At 43.4% G+C, this 14,373-nt stretch overlaps 2 protein-coding genes across 2 annotated transcripts; both read left to right on the forward strand.

Annotated features, from left to right (window-relative positions):
* The first annotated feature begins 3,751 nt into the window (after positions 1-3,751).
* Positions 3,752-10,459, forward strand: LOC134034030 (sushi domain-containing protein 2-like). Its single transcript, XM_062478350.1, has 16 exons — positions 3,752-3,886; positions 4,024-4,228; positions 4,501-4,652; positions 4,835-5,002; positions 5,603-5,777; positions 6,039-6,240; positions 6,365-6,450; positions 6,663-6,931; positions 7,050-7,193; positions 7,353-7,511; positions 8,285-8,533; positions 8,638-8,821; positions 9,053-9,147; positions 9,277-9,453; positions 9,926-10,022; positions 10,217-10,459. Exons 1-16 carry the CDS (start codon positions 3,823-3,825, stop codon positions 10,248-10,250), a joined length of 2,460 nt encoding a protein of 819 aa, XP_062334334.1. The 5' UTR covers positions 3,752-3,822; the 3' UTR covers positions 10,251-10,459.
* A 1,303-nt stretch (positions 10,460-11,762) lies between these two features.
* On the forward strand, positions 11,763-13,622 carry LOC134034059 (heat shock protein beta-1-like). Its single transcript, XM_062478387.1, has 3 exons — positions 11,763-12,481; positions 12,785-12,848; positions 13,049-13,622. The coding sequence occupies exons 1-3, from the start codon at positions 12,091-12,093 to the stop codon at positions 13,209-13,211; spliced, it is 618 nt and encodes a 205-aa protein (XP_062334371.1). The 5' UTR covers positions 11,763-12,090; the 3' UTR covers positions 13,212-13,622.
* Positions 13,623-14,373: the final 751 nt, after the last annotated feature.

Raw genomic sequence — 14,373 nt, forward strand, 5'->3', positions numbered from 1 at the left:
AGCCGGAGTACTGTACATACACTCAAGAGAAATACAGAAATGTAATGAACAACGAGTTGCAGAGGGTGTGTCTAAGCCATCCCATACACCCATACAGTGATGAACGGAAGCTGCCTGCGATCAGGAATGAATCAAATCTATACATCCCCAACTGGTAGATTAGTCGTTAAAATAAGCAATCCCTCATCTTGCTCTCTTGAGGATGGTAACTGTGCTTCACAACAGCAAGTCTCATTACAGCTCCAGCTCTGCGGAGGTGTGGCTTGCATGTAGAAGACGGTGAGATCACTCTCACCAGGAGACCTCGAATATGAAACACCTAGCATGGAGCCGGCGGACTGGAAACCCCCCTCACATTATGAAGAGAGGAGAGGAACCCTGCTCGAATCCTAATCTGCCATTCCTGTCAGGCTGTCACACAGAAGGCCTTCCAGTGTCAAGACTCTCATACAGAAGGGTACAGGGGTGAAACCAAGGAGCTTAGATCATTGGCAACTAAAATGTTTCTTTTTAACAATTTTTTTTTTTTTTACTGACACAGCAGCCAAAATTGATTATTGTTGTGGACAGACTGCATCTCCTTCGAGAATAGAGAACGTCTCCATTCTAACGTTCTAATGTTTTTAAAATCCAAAGGTGATCTCAACACCGCAGGCCGAGCTAGCAGGAGGATTTACTGACCTGATACCAAGAGCCAGTGGCACACCGCCACTCTCCATCATCCAGCACAGCCTGGAGTCAAACCCTCCAAACCCCTCCAGCTTTAGCAGCCCAGACCCGCTGGATGTGCATGTCAATTAATGTGTGATGTGAGAAAGAGAGAGAGAGAGGCAGAGGGAGAGAGAGAGAGAGGCAGAGGGAGAGAGAGAGGCAGAGGGAGAGAGAGAGGCAGAGGGAGAGAGAGAGAGGCAGAGGGAGAGAGAGAGAGGCAGAGGGAGAGAGAGAGAGGCAGAGGGAGAGAGAGGCAGAGGTAGAGAGAGAGAGAGGCAGAGGGAGAGAGAGGCAGAGGTAGAGAGAGAGGGGCAGAGGGAGAGAGAGAGGGGCAGAGGGAGAGAGAGAGAGAGAGGCAGAGGGAGAGAGAGAGAGGCAAAGGGAGAGAGAGAGAGGCAGAGGGAGAGAGAGAGAGGGGCAGAGGGAGAGAGAGAGAGGCAGAGGGAGAGAGAGAGAGAGGCAGAGGGAGAGAGAGAGAATCGGGGACAGAGGCAGATGGGCAGGCAAGCACATGCGTGCACAAGCATCTGGGTCACATTTAACCTCACAGAACCTCAACAAGTTTGTATAAAGTAGAGTGCTCTCCTGGGACATCAAAGGCAAACTCACATCCATAATCCATAATCCACTCATCCATAATCTTGATGGTAGAGAAACATTGTGTCTTTTGATGTTTTGTCTGGTCTTTGTTTAGTTTTTTGTCGTGATGTCTGACACTGGTTTTAATCAGGGGTAGGAGCTTGTCATCAAGCCATCAAAGGCCTTGAGTTAAATTCTGTTGAATATGATGCTTCTCCCTGACATTGCCTATTTATGTACACTGTGGTTACCAATTAAATATGACAGTATATTGGCAATGTAAGTGAATATTAGTTGTGCCTCACTGTATCAAGTGGTGTTGATATGAGTCAATGTAGGCATCCTACATTCAACTTGCATTGTTTGTTGGAATTAAATGTTCAGTTACAGTAAAGTATATTTCCACATGAAACCGTGTAGCGTTTGTGATGTCACACACAGTATTATTCTGTGTGTGGGTTTGAACATTGTTGGGGAAAAATCTTTGATCACCCCATATGCACGTAATTTCCTTACTGTCTGTCCCTGAACCTGGGCGTGGGGATAGCTCAGTGGTAGAGCAATTGTCTTTGTATATTGCTTTAAGTAGAAGCTTCTGACAAAGACATAGGCTACATTATCATTTTATTGATGATTGATTGATTTATGAAAACGTTTGCATAATGTACAATGACATCTTAAAGAACATCCATGTTAAATACTGTAGCTTGTGGTGTGGTGGTGCTAAGCAACAACATCCCAACCAAGCATCTTCCCCTGGGCCAGTGAGAGGCAACGTGCACCTTGGGCGCTCTGGAGCTGAGCTGCTATCAACACTGGGCCGGTTCACAGCACACGATCACAGAGATTATATTGTTGTCGGTTTAAACCAGAGCTCATTGTCTGTAAAATAAACTCTGATTTTAGATTAAATCTCTGCTTGAAGTTTACATGCATTTGTGTTCCTATTGTGAGCGAGATTCCTTTGTCAAGGACGATTGTCTCTCTGTTAGTTGAGTTTACAGTTTCTAAAGTTTGAAGTCTGAGATGAGCAGAAAGACTCCGTTGCTGGAGATAACACCAGAGATAATGTGATTTGGAATAAAATGAATGTAGATGATATGAGTTTTGCTCCTTGATCTCTCTCAATTTCTCCTGGGTAGCATATTGAATAGATTGCACATTCACATGCTAATCCTGTGCAAATCTGATCCTAATTGAATGCATTATCATATTTTTTCTGCTCCATCTCGAACGCCCATGAAGACGTTCATTGATGTTCTTGCTTATTTTCATCGGTAGAAGATAATCTTTATAATGAGCACTGTTTCTGTTTCATCTGATAAGTATGTGTTTGTGTGTGCATCTGTAGTGTCTTCTGCATGAGACAAAAACAATTTAAATACTGATTAAAGCTGTAGGCTACTTATCATACAAACTAAACTCAATGCTCATTCCTACTTCAACAGAATGAATACCAACCCTGTCATTTAAGCTTCCCAAGTCTCATTTCATTAAAAAAAACTAAAACCAAAAAAAGCGTAATTGCATTTTTGCTAAACATTTAGGTAGATAACAAGCATATGCTCATCATGATTTTATCATATACAGTACTGAGGACCTCCAGTATTGTACCTTGATGCTATAACGCCCCTATCAATCAAAGAGATGTGCTCTCCAAATACTGAAGAAAACCAGGACTGCTTTTCGCAAGAGACTCCTCACCTCCAGAGGTTTCCAAGGCAACCACCAGGACTCCTGCTTGATGCCGGTAACATCGATAATGGATAATAGATACGTAAATCTAGGAGATTAACCCGATTTGAAAAACTGGGCCTTGTTATGTCTAGATGCATAATTGTATTTGTTGTAGTTTCGGTGGGTTTATATTCCAGCAATGGAAAGTACCTGAGCATTCTTGTCTCATGACAGAATTCTGCCTGTCTTTTAGGGTTGCAGAGGATTGGCCTTCATGTTCTGATAATACAATTACTTAGCCTACAATATCTATTTTGTATTTGAGCTGAAGTAGGCTAGGGGAAAGATGTACAGCAAAATATATACTTTCACAAGTCTTTTCTTAGGAACAGATTGAATATAGACTTGGATTGCAGCAGGCTCTCTTCTCACTAACCAAGATGGCCAAATCCTATATACAAAATGTGAATAACGTAACAAAAAAAAAAACATTCAGATTTTTGGTAACTCAGGGAAAAGTCATAGATATACCCCATCTAATGGTAACTGACATTCAATGTAAGGGCAGTGAGAGCCACCTGCAGGCTCAACCCCCACACAACACAGCACACATCCTAGAGTACCAAACTAATACAAGGGAAGTGGTTGGTCAGCTGAGTACATGATTACATGACTGACTATCACAATGAACTTTGTTACCATTAGCCAAGGTTTGGGAATGCGGATGTCGAAAAGGCTGACAGACTCATTAACAGAGTGCTAAACATGACTCCCTAACTTTGTTTTGTAAATTGCAATTGTGTGTAGTTGGAAAAAATCTAAGAGCTATCAGACTGTTTGCAGATCAGACTCAGAATGGGAACCTTTCACTTGGCTGTAATTTTCATCCTTCTTGCTTCGAATGTTTACAGGACATCAGGTAAGTGAAGTTTAGCACAGCATTACACATCAAACTTAAGGGACCTTATAAAGTATTCGCAGTGTATACCCTATAATACAGACAATTATAATCTAACAGTTTGTAACATGATCCCATTTTTATGTTACCTTTAACAGGACAGACATGTGAGGGACAATGTGGCAACAAGTTTGAGTCATGTTCCTGTCACACTACATGCTCATCGCTCAGTAACTGCTGTGATGACTATAGGGAGTTCTGTGTGGAGATTGCTCCATATTCCGGAACATTTTTCGGCGGAACCGATTTCATGGTTCTCCACGCGACTTTTAATCAGACTTTAATCAATCAGATCGTCTGTAGGTGAGTCTGTCTGGCCCAGACACAGCACTTGGGTTAGATTTAAAGACTGTCAAAGTGTTCTGATTGTTGCTCATAAGAAAAATACATCATACATCCACAGGATCTTAAATGCACTTTAAACTTGAAAATAGCTTCTTTGTGAATCAATTATTCTTAAATAAACGTTTTGAAACAAAATCAAATGAATTTTTTTAAAATATAAAATGAAATGCAAATTACGATGAATACGCTGTATACAATCTGATTAACTGATAACACGTTTATTATGTCAGGTTCAATGGTGACATCCAGACCGTTGGTTATGTAGACGCTCAGAGCAGAGGTCACTGCATCTCCCCTCTGCTCTACGAAACAGGCTGGATTCCATTTCAGATCTCCACCGACAACGGAACGACTTTCAGCAAACATGGAACCTGGTTATCAGGCATGGGGAGCTTATTTCATGAGACGTTTTCACTATTCCATTGAACATTTTCATTGATTTGACTGACTCTTTAACCCAAAGCAATATACAAATACGGGATGTACATTTAAATGATGATCCAACACAAAAGCAACTGCCAACACAATAAAGACGGTGCAATTTTCTTGTGTGTTTCATATCAGTCCACACAGGCAAGTCTGACCCCAGCCTGAAGGTGACCTTGGTGAACTCCACCCAGTGGCAGTACTATGGCACCCCAAACGTGGGAGGGGCTTTGCGTATGACGTGGAACACCTCATTGGTCCAGGCAGACAGGGTGAACATGGAGCTGTGGGGCTACATGGAGACAGGTACTACACATCTACATTTAGACATTTAGTCATTTCTATCTGTGTGTGTGTGTGTGTCTCTGTGTGTGTGTGTGTGTCAGCCTTTCCCTCAGGGCTCCTATGGTTTACATTTAGTCATTTAGCAGACGCTCTTATCCAGAGCGACTTACAGTAAGTACAGGGATATTCCCCCTGAGGCATGTAGGTTGAAGTGCCTTGCCCAAGGAAACGTAATTTGGCATTTAGCACAACAGCCAAGAATCGAACCGTCAACATTCTGATTAATAGACCGATTCCCTAACCGCTCAGCCGTCTGACCCCCCCCTATACCAACAAACTGATTCATGGATGGGTATAGCTCCGTGGGTTTCCGTGCGTCTGTCACGTAACGTAATCCTCTCTCTCTCTCTCTCTCTCTCTCTCTCTCTCTCTCTCTCTCTCTCTCTCTCTCTCTCTCTCTCTCTCTCTCTCTATGTCTCTATGTTTCTCTCTCTATGTCTCTCTCTATGTCTCTCTCTCTCTCTCTGTCTCTCTTTCTCTCTTCTCTCTCTCTCTCTCTCTCTCTCTGTCTCTCTCTCTATGTCTCTCCCTCTCTCTCTATGTCTCTCTGTTCCTCTCCAGGAGAGCCGTACTCAGAGTCCTGGAGGTCTGAATGGAGGTTCCTCTACTCACTGGCCACGGACCAGCCTAACGACGGCACGTTCAGCTTTGTGCCCAAACCGGCCGAGAGACCTTTCTCAGACTGGGAGCTGGGTTGTGTGAGAGTCAGCTCCAGCTCGCACCCAGAAGGCACATGGTAGGCCACGACAAGGTCAACGAACTCACACGTGAAAACAATCCAGTAGCGATGTTGTCACTTGACCTCCCAGGCCTGCCTCATCACTTCAATGCATTCAAGCTGAACGGAGTCAAACTCAACACTCTCGTTGAGTGCTTTTACAGACAATGTGTTTATGTGTGCGTGTGTGTCTGTTTATGTGTGTGTTTATGTGTGCGTGTCGTGTGTTTGTGTGTTTGTTTATGTGTGTGTGCATGCGTGCGCATGTGTGTGTCCCAGGAATGTCGGCGCGGTGTGGAGTGAGGACCATGCTCTAGCCTGGCACCTGGAGGACAAATTCAGGCAGGACTCTGCAGCCTGGGCGCTGGATAAGTGCCTAGCATGGGACCAGCTGGAGAAACGACTTCCAGACTTCCTCAGCGAGACCATAGACTGCCCTTGCACTCTGGCCCAGGCTAGAGCAGACACAGGCAGGTTCCATGTGAGTTGGCCCCCGCCCAGAGTCTTTTAAGATGAAAGGATGACACGTCACCCCTTAAAAGACACTTCGAACTCATTAAATAACATGGTAAACATTTCAAACATCTGTACTCTTGTACTCTCAGACGGATTATGGCTGTGACATGGAGAAAGGAAGTGTGTGTACTTATCACCCTGGGAGTGTTCACTGTGTCAGGGCCATTCAAGCTAGGTGAGCCCCATGACTTCACTTAACTAAGTAGTGGATGGTGTTTACACTCCTTTGTGTCATTACTGTGACATCATTTTTGCATCACTGTGACATTACTATCTCATCACTGTGACATCACTATGACACAATTATCACATTCACTGTGACATCACTGTTACATCACTATCGCGTCACTGTGACATCACAGACGGATCTCTGTGTTGTTCCCACAGCCCTAAGTATGCAGCGGGGCAGCAGTGTTGCTACGACAGCACAGGTACCCAGATCCTGACAGCAGACTCCATAGGAGGGAGTACCCCTGACCGAGGCCACGACTGGGGCTCCCCTCCCTACAAGAGGCCCCCCAAGGTCCCTGGAGCCTCTCACTGGGTCTACGACGTCCTGAGCTTCTACTATTGTTGCCTGTGGTCAGACAACTGCGTGTATTACTTCACACACCGTCCCTCCAGCGACTGCAGGACCTACCGTGCGCCAAAGTCTGGTGAGAGATCCTGATCCACCCCCTGAAATGGCCTTTCATATACTGCAGTGGTTTTGTTTGACCATGTTGTTGACACTGACAATGACTTTCGACAATGCCAACTGATTTCTGCCTGGAGGTGTTGTGTTTGGAGATCCGCACTTTATCACCTTCGATGGCCTCGGCTACTCCTTCAACGGCAAAGGGGAATACACCCTGGTCATGTCGGAAAGCAGGCGGCTCAGCGTGCAGGGCAGAACCGAACCAGTGATCCTGAGCAATGGTGAGTTCAAATCAAGATTAGCTGGCACCTGTAAGAAAGTAGCGTTAGCTAAACAGGATATGTCCACCCGCCTCAACGGTGACGCTTTGAAACCTTTTTTCCATATGAAATCACCTTGAACGACAAATTGATCGATTACTTGATATTGGTATCTGACAGGCACTGCTGTAAAGGCGACAAAGCTGTCGGCTGTTGCCATGGCGGAGGGGGGCTCTGATGTCGTAGAGGTGAGACTGAGGGGGGCAGAGGAAGGTCTGGAGGTTCTCCAGAACCAGCGCTCTCTCTCCTTCTCGGAGCAGAGCTGGCTGGATCTGAAAGGTAAGAATGTCACCTGGGGTGCCCCCTGTGGCTCACCGGAGAAGTGCGTGTTTCACATAGGCTGAGACCTTACCCCAGCGGTCTGGTCTCTCTAGACCTTACCCCAGCGGTCTGGTCTCTCTAGACCTTACCCCAGCGGTCTGGTCTCTCTGCTGCATGTCTTCCCCTGTTCCTCAATCTCCCTGCCTTTCCTGTCACACTTTACTTAAAAACTGTACAATAAAGCATTATAAATTCAACAAAAATATGTTGGATAAACTACCTCTGCAGACATCCCAACCTGCAGAGACTCATTTCCGTGAGGTGGCTTCTCCCCGGAACTCCCGGGAGACTTGGGATGTCTGCCTCTCTCAACTAACATAGCTCCAGAAAGCTCACAGGGAATCTCACCTAGTAGCTTGCGTTATTGCACATTAGTTAGACTTGTGAAAGTACTTTTAAGCACTGCCTCATTTGATTGGATGTAGTGATGATGCCTTTTAAAGGACACGTGAATGTTTAATAGACCTTTGGATTCTTTGAGAGCTTCTTCCTTGTAGGGCTGTTGTTTCTATAAAACTGTCTATAAAATCTGTAAAGATAACATTCTACACATAGGTCTGTTGATTTTACAGCTGATAAAATATGTATAGTTGATAAGAGGATGATATGGAGATAAAGGCCTTGGTTTGTGGGCTTGTTAGCAGCCTGTCAGTAGATGGCCTTGGCTCTGTAAAATACTTCAAAATAAACTGTAAATGTAAACTGTAAATGATCAGTCTGAACTCTTCCAGGTGTTTTTGTGTTTTCTCCCATTCCACACAACGTGACGGTCATGTTTCCCAGTGGAGCTGGGGTGGAGCTTCGACTGAGAGAGGGAACCATGACAACCACTGTACTCCTGCCAGAAGACTTTCAAAACGCCACCCTCGGCCTTCTGGGAAATATGAACGATGACTCCAAAGATGACCTTGTAGCAAGCGATGGTCAACTTGTTTCCAATCAAAGTATACCAGAGGAGGTGTTCAAATTTGGGAGAAGCTGTGAGTAAAGATTCTGGCAACAAGTAAAATCAAGAACAACAGGTGCCCTGATTTTGTTCTGTTATATTGACATTCTGCCTTGATATTTTCACTTTCCATTACAGGGGCGATATTGAACGCATCCTCTTTATTCACGTATGACTCAGAGCACTTGTTGAACACATATTTACATGCTCCCAAACACGACCCTGATTTCAATCCGGCGTTTTCTGCCCCCGAGGATCCAGGAGATGCTCTGTTGAGCCAGGCATCTGAGCTGTGCTCTGGAGAAGGTTCTACGTACTGCAGGTACCATTAGCACCTCAAAAACAGCGAGTCATTCTTACTTTGCTGCACTGTAACAGAGTTTTATTTTGATTAAATAATAAAAATGAATTCAAATAGCAGACGCTTTTATCCAAAGCAACTGACATCAAAAGGTGGATTTGAACCCACAACCTTTTTGTCTGGCGTGAAAGGATTTAGTAAGCTATCACTGAGCTATATCCACAATTTATTTTATTTTCATCTGTGCTGCAGGTATGACACACTGATGGCTCGGAGTCTGAGAATGGGCAATGCTACAAGGGTATCGTTTAACAGCCACATGTCCGCAGTGGAGGACCTCAAATTAGGTAGGTATCTATTTTTCCACCTGTCACATTCAAAATCAACTAACGTTTTTTTTAAGCCTCATCAAACCATGTTAATTCAATGGACACGTAGTGCTAAACAGAAGAGCCTGTGTTCTTATTGGTCCTGAGTGGTGTCCTGTGGTTGGCTCGCTCCGCCCAACAATGGGAAGAAGCAGGGGACCAGATATCTGGAGGGAGCTGTGGTGAAGATGTCCTGCGATGACAGCTTTGTCCTGGATGGTCCAGGAGAACACACCTGCCAGAGTAATGGACAGTGGTCCGGGGAAACCACTTACTGCGTGACCGGTAACGGAAAAGTCCTTAGAACGTAGAACTGGTTACTGAAATCCAACTGTGAGGCTCTGCCGCATTATGTTTTAATCTTGTATGCATCAAAAAGGCTCAGGGTCTTGGGTTCCACTGTGAACCTCATTGTCAGTAGGTATCTGGTTTAGTTAGAGTTCGTACAGCATACTGGTGTCATCTGAGCATTTTACTGGCTTTCTTTTTTTTTTACCTTTGCTCTTTGTTTCAAAAAATCATTACAGTTCCTCACCTGTACTGATTGAAGCACATTCTCTACATTTTTTCCTCCCTTTAGTCAATAATACTTTTGGCACAATTAGGTGTTGTACAAAGCTTGCAAGCAAGTAAAGCTATTTCATAATGAGACTTCAAGACCTCTGTAGCAAACAAGAGACAATGAAACACCTAATAAAAGCAGTCAGAGTTGTTTTTCACTAAAGTCTTAACAAATGTGCTCTATGTTGTGTCACAGATAATCTCACAGGAATTATAGTTGGTTCAGTCATCGGAACTCTAGCATTAATCGCGATGATCACATCAATCATCCTCCACAGCAGGAAGAAAAAAAGGTAAAGTAGAAAGCGAGCAACAGTATTCTCAGGTTAGCCTTGTTGGTTTAAATCCATAGTTGTGACTGAACATCTCAACCTTTCCTTAGTTTCATAATATGATTGAAAATCTAAGCACGGAGGGTTCTACTGTAGAATATAAGTCCAAGGTAGACTGCTGTCTGTTCACTCTTTTGTCTTTCTGTCTCACGTAGAGAAACATCAGCTGTGGAAACCACCGATTTCTGAAAGAAAGAGCTTTCTGAAAGGCTTTTAATTCTCTTCGGCAGCGGTCTAAAACACTCCTTTTTTGTTTTTGTATTCACTAGTTTAGAGTCGAAAGGAATGGATACATTTTAACTCACAGCAGGGATGTTTTGTGTCCAGCTCTACTTGACAGCCTAATACCTATATTTAGTTAAGCAGCCCACTGTGTGTATTTTTTTTTAACTGTAATATAAGACAATATTAAAAGTAATTTAACATATGAATGATTTGCCTCACTGACAGTTTCTTTTTGTGTTCAGTTAAATGCTCCACAGTGCTAGTTAGCTTTCGTGATGACAACAGACTTTGACTAGAGTTTACATGTCATCGCTGTGTGGTTATTATGCTGTTTCCTTTTCTGCTACAATGACCCTTAGCAAGACTGATAAGTTACTGCATGTGCCATGGATCCCATTGGAACTCTGGGCTAAGCGTGTCTGTATACTGTTGACACTGTCGAAGTCACTGACATTGATGAATGGACAGCGTATGAGATCACGTTAGGTCATCTGATAGGCTCCCCGATGACATGGTCCTATTACATTCCTTCACCCAACATTCAGTGGTAAACTTTGATGATTTATGCTCAGAGTGGACAGCTTCGTCTGCAGTGCAACAGAGCAGGGCAGCCATTACGACACAGGCCTTTCGTGTCAACATTCCTCACCAACTCTCTACAGCGTCAGACTATTAGACCTATCGCTCACCTCATGGTCCAGATCCAGAGGGCAAGAAGTCACAATGTATGTGGCTAATTAAATGCTCTCATTAATCACATTAAAATAATAGCATAATAAATACATAACAGTAAACCTCAAATGCAATTTGAAATCAATTCAATCAAAAATTAAAAGGTTGATGTTCAACAAACAACTTATGTAAGACTAAACATGTTTGGGTTTGTCTTATAAAAGGAATTTAGGGAAAAGAAATGTCACAACATAATTATCTCATTTGCTATAGTTATGCAACTATAACTTCATTAACCAACTAAAGTTCGATGACTATTCCTGAATCATTAGGAACACAGGATGTCCTTTCATTGGGACAAAAGAAACAAATACAAAGGGCAGCATTGATGCAAAGCTACAAGCCCTAAACCAATGTTCCCTTTGGGGGACATCAATTAATTGCTGAGTCTCAAGGGAATCCGAGGTACTCTACAGTGGTTAAGCAAACTGTAGGTCATGTTTTGCAGCATTCGAGGCAGAGCTGAAAGTGCCCATGTTGTCTAGAGCCTGACGGCAGTCTCTGATAAACGTACATGTTGTTCCCTCAAATAGCAGCGGTCTGAGATTACTATGGAGAAGACAAAGAGCACCAGTATGTGACAAGACTGCAGAGGGCATGCCTGAATAAACCCCATAGTTGCTGTGGCTGGAGTCATCCGCCAGCTACTTGGCATATACGCCCCAAAGCTATAAATATAAATGATTAGCATTATCCTCTCCAAGACCCAGAGCAACGGTGGAGCGACAACCATGCTTGATACATCAGCTCATTCTCATCCCATGGATAGCGTTTCCTGCTTGATAAGTGCTAAAGGGGATGAGCTGGGTATATAAAGGGTGTGAGTGATGCTTCACTGCTCAACAAAGCCAGCTTGTCCAGAGAACTCCTTCTAACTATGAGGCAGTCTTTCTGAACTGTTTGGGAAAAGAATAGTTGCCCCTCTGTATGTGGAGTCATTCAACTTAACTGAGTCACTGGAATAAGCCAGATAAAACCTTATTTGCCTCCCGGAGGAAAGGAAAAGGGAACTTTTGTCTCTGAGTTTTGGTTCTCTGGTAATACTTTCCATTCACTTCTGCGAAACGAAGCCATGACCGACGACAGTAAAATTATTCCCCGTCCTCTCTTCCGGCGAGACGTCGACTGGGATCCTTGCCGTGAGTGGACAGAGACCGGTCGCATGTTCGACCAGGACTTCAGCATCCCTCTCTTCCTGGAAGCTGGTGATCTGAGCTGGATAGACTGGGCCAAGAGCAGGATGGCCTCCTCTACCTGGCTAGGGTACATGCGCTCGCCTCACTTCAGCCCCTCCTTAGCTCACCCTCCTGCTGTTGGGGTTTACAGACCACACGTACCTCTGATCACGGGAGAGTCTGAGATTAGGTCCAGCCAGGATGGCTGGAAGGTCAACCTGGACGCCAATCAATTCTCTCCAGAGGAAATAACAATCGTCGTCAAGGGGGACTTCCTGGAGATAGCAGGTACTTTTATACAGGAAATAATGAAGAATGCTCAGTTAAACAATAAACAGTTTCCAGATGGTTAATCAACTGCTATGTTGACTTACTATAACAGTTCCGCACAAGTTTGCAAGTACTGCAAGTTTTCCATGTAAAGTATCGCATGTAATATCTGTGTTTGGCGATTTAGTGACAGTTTAATCCAAAGCATAATACAGTAGAGGGAAGATTTGAACCTGAGCCCTCTTGATCTACAGCCAATTGATTTAACCACTGAGCTGTACCCTTCCTGCAATGTTTTTTCACAATTTCTCTCAAATTAAGGAAAACATAAGGAGAGACAGGATGAACACGGAACCATCTCAAGGTGCTTCACCAGGAAATATAAGTAAGACTTCACTGTAGATTTGATCCAATTTTAGGTGATCGAAAACATTTCTTGTGTAATTGCAATTGGTTTGGTAGAATGTTAAACTAAACAACCTTGAAGGAATTTTTTAGAAATGTCTTCTTACAGTATGTGGCAATATTTCAATGTAAAGTTTATATAATTATTCTCATGATTCTGAATCGTGCATCATGTTGCAGGCTACCACAGGGGGTAAACCTGCAACACATCAGCTCCTCTCTGAACAGTGAGGGGGTTCTGTGTGTGGACGCCCCCACCCCAGGGACTACCAGCCTCAGCCTCCCAAGCACTGATATTATCATCCCTATTCAGATCAAACAGGAACTGGAGAGTGATAAGTGAGGCTGGTGGTCAGGCATTGCATTTTAGCATTAGACCTAGAGCACAGCTCGGATGATGCTTTCCAGACACATACTGTTGCTCCTCGTGTGAATGTTTAGCAGGCTTTTGCAGCATAAACGCCACGTACAGTGACCACAAGCTTGTCTTACCTTTATGGGGTACAGTGTGTGCTGTTTCGTAAGCCTTCTATTGGACAAGAATAAAGTTATGGTAGTTTTGTTTTTTAACACGGGCCACAACTGTAGCTAAAGTAAGATGAGCACAATAAGCCAGACAAATTGTTCATTCCAAAACTGTTGTGCTATATAGTACCTGCTCAGTTTTGTTTCTTTGATATTTACAATGAACATGCTACAAAATAAATGTATATGCATAACATGTCTGTCTAATAAAAATAATAATAAGTATGAATCATCCCTAGTGCCAGTCTTTGGATTTGATTTGTTGGGAAAAATCTAACTTCAAACATACCTTGCAAATTCACGGTGTTTCAAAAAGTGGAATGGAAAGTAAAGCAGAAAGTCATTACATTTACATTTAGTCATTTAGCAGACGCTCTTATCCAGAGCGACTTACAGTGAGTACAGGGACATTCCCCCGAGGCAAGTAGGGTGAAGTGCCTTGCCCAAGGACACAACGTCATTTTGCACGGCCGGGAATCGAACTGGCAACCTTCTGATTTCTGATCATCTAGGGGACAGGCTGTGCTGAATTCCAAACTACTTAATGCATGATTAATTGGTTCAGTTGCTAGTTAATGGAGTGGACAACATGTAAATAAACACAAATTACAAAATAATCGTCTGTAACAAACAATCAGTGAAGGAGCCACCACCAGCTGTGGAGAGTGCTTATTTTGAAATATTTAGAATAAAATGTATTCTAAGTCACAGGATTTAAATGGTTTTAATGTGAACAGTGGTCCTGTGGAAAGACAAACATCAACAAACTCTTTTGAAATGTCAGCATCAATTAATTGCATTAATTTGGTTATTATGTTATTATTAATGTTGCCGTTCTATTATGAGTATACATATTTTCTATGTTGTGTAGTCATGAATCAAACACACTATACCGATTCTGTAAGTGCCATACCATACTATTGCCCACTAAACCACACATGATTTCAGGGCAATCTTGGCTGATGTCCTCAAGGTGGAGC

Source organism: Osmerus eperlanus, chromosome 14 (genome assembly GCF_963692335.1).
Source record: "Osmerus eperlanus chromosome 14, fOsmEpe2.1, whole genome shotgun sequence".
NCBI classification, from domain to species: Eukaryota; Metazoa; Chordata; class Actinopteri; order Osmeriformes; family Osmeridae; genus Osmerus; species Osmerus eperlanus.

Bases quoted from the DNA above. Each gene is read 5' to 3' on its own strand.
- LOC134034059 (XM_062478387.1), top strand. From the start codon at position 12,091: ATGACCGACGACAGTAAAATTATTCCCCGTCCTCTCTTCCGGCGAGAC. The intron at 12,482-12,784 runs GTACTTTTATAC...TCTCAAATTAAG, and splicing joins GGACTTCCTGGAGATAGCAG to GAAAACATAAGGAGAGACAG. The intron at 12,849-13,048 runs GTAAGACTTCAC...ATCATGTTGCAG, and splicing joins TGCTTCACCAGGAAATATAA to GCTACCACAGGGGGTAAACC.
- LOC134034030 (XM_062478350.1), top strand. From the start codon at position 3,823: ATGGGAACCTTTCACTTGGCTGTAATTTTCATCCTTCTTGCTTCGAAT. The intron at 4,229-4,500 runs GTGAGTCTGTCT...TTATTATGTCAG, and splicing joins ATCAATCAGATCGTCTGTAG to GTTCAATGGTGACATCCAGA. The intron at 7,194-7,352 runs GTGAGTTCAAAT...GGTATCTGACAG, and splicing joins ACCAGTGATCCTGAGCAATG to GCACTGCTGTAAAGGCGACA.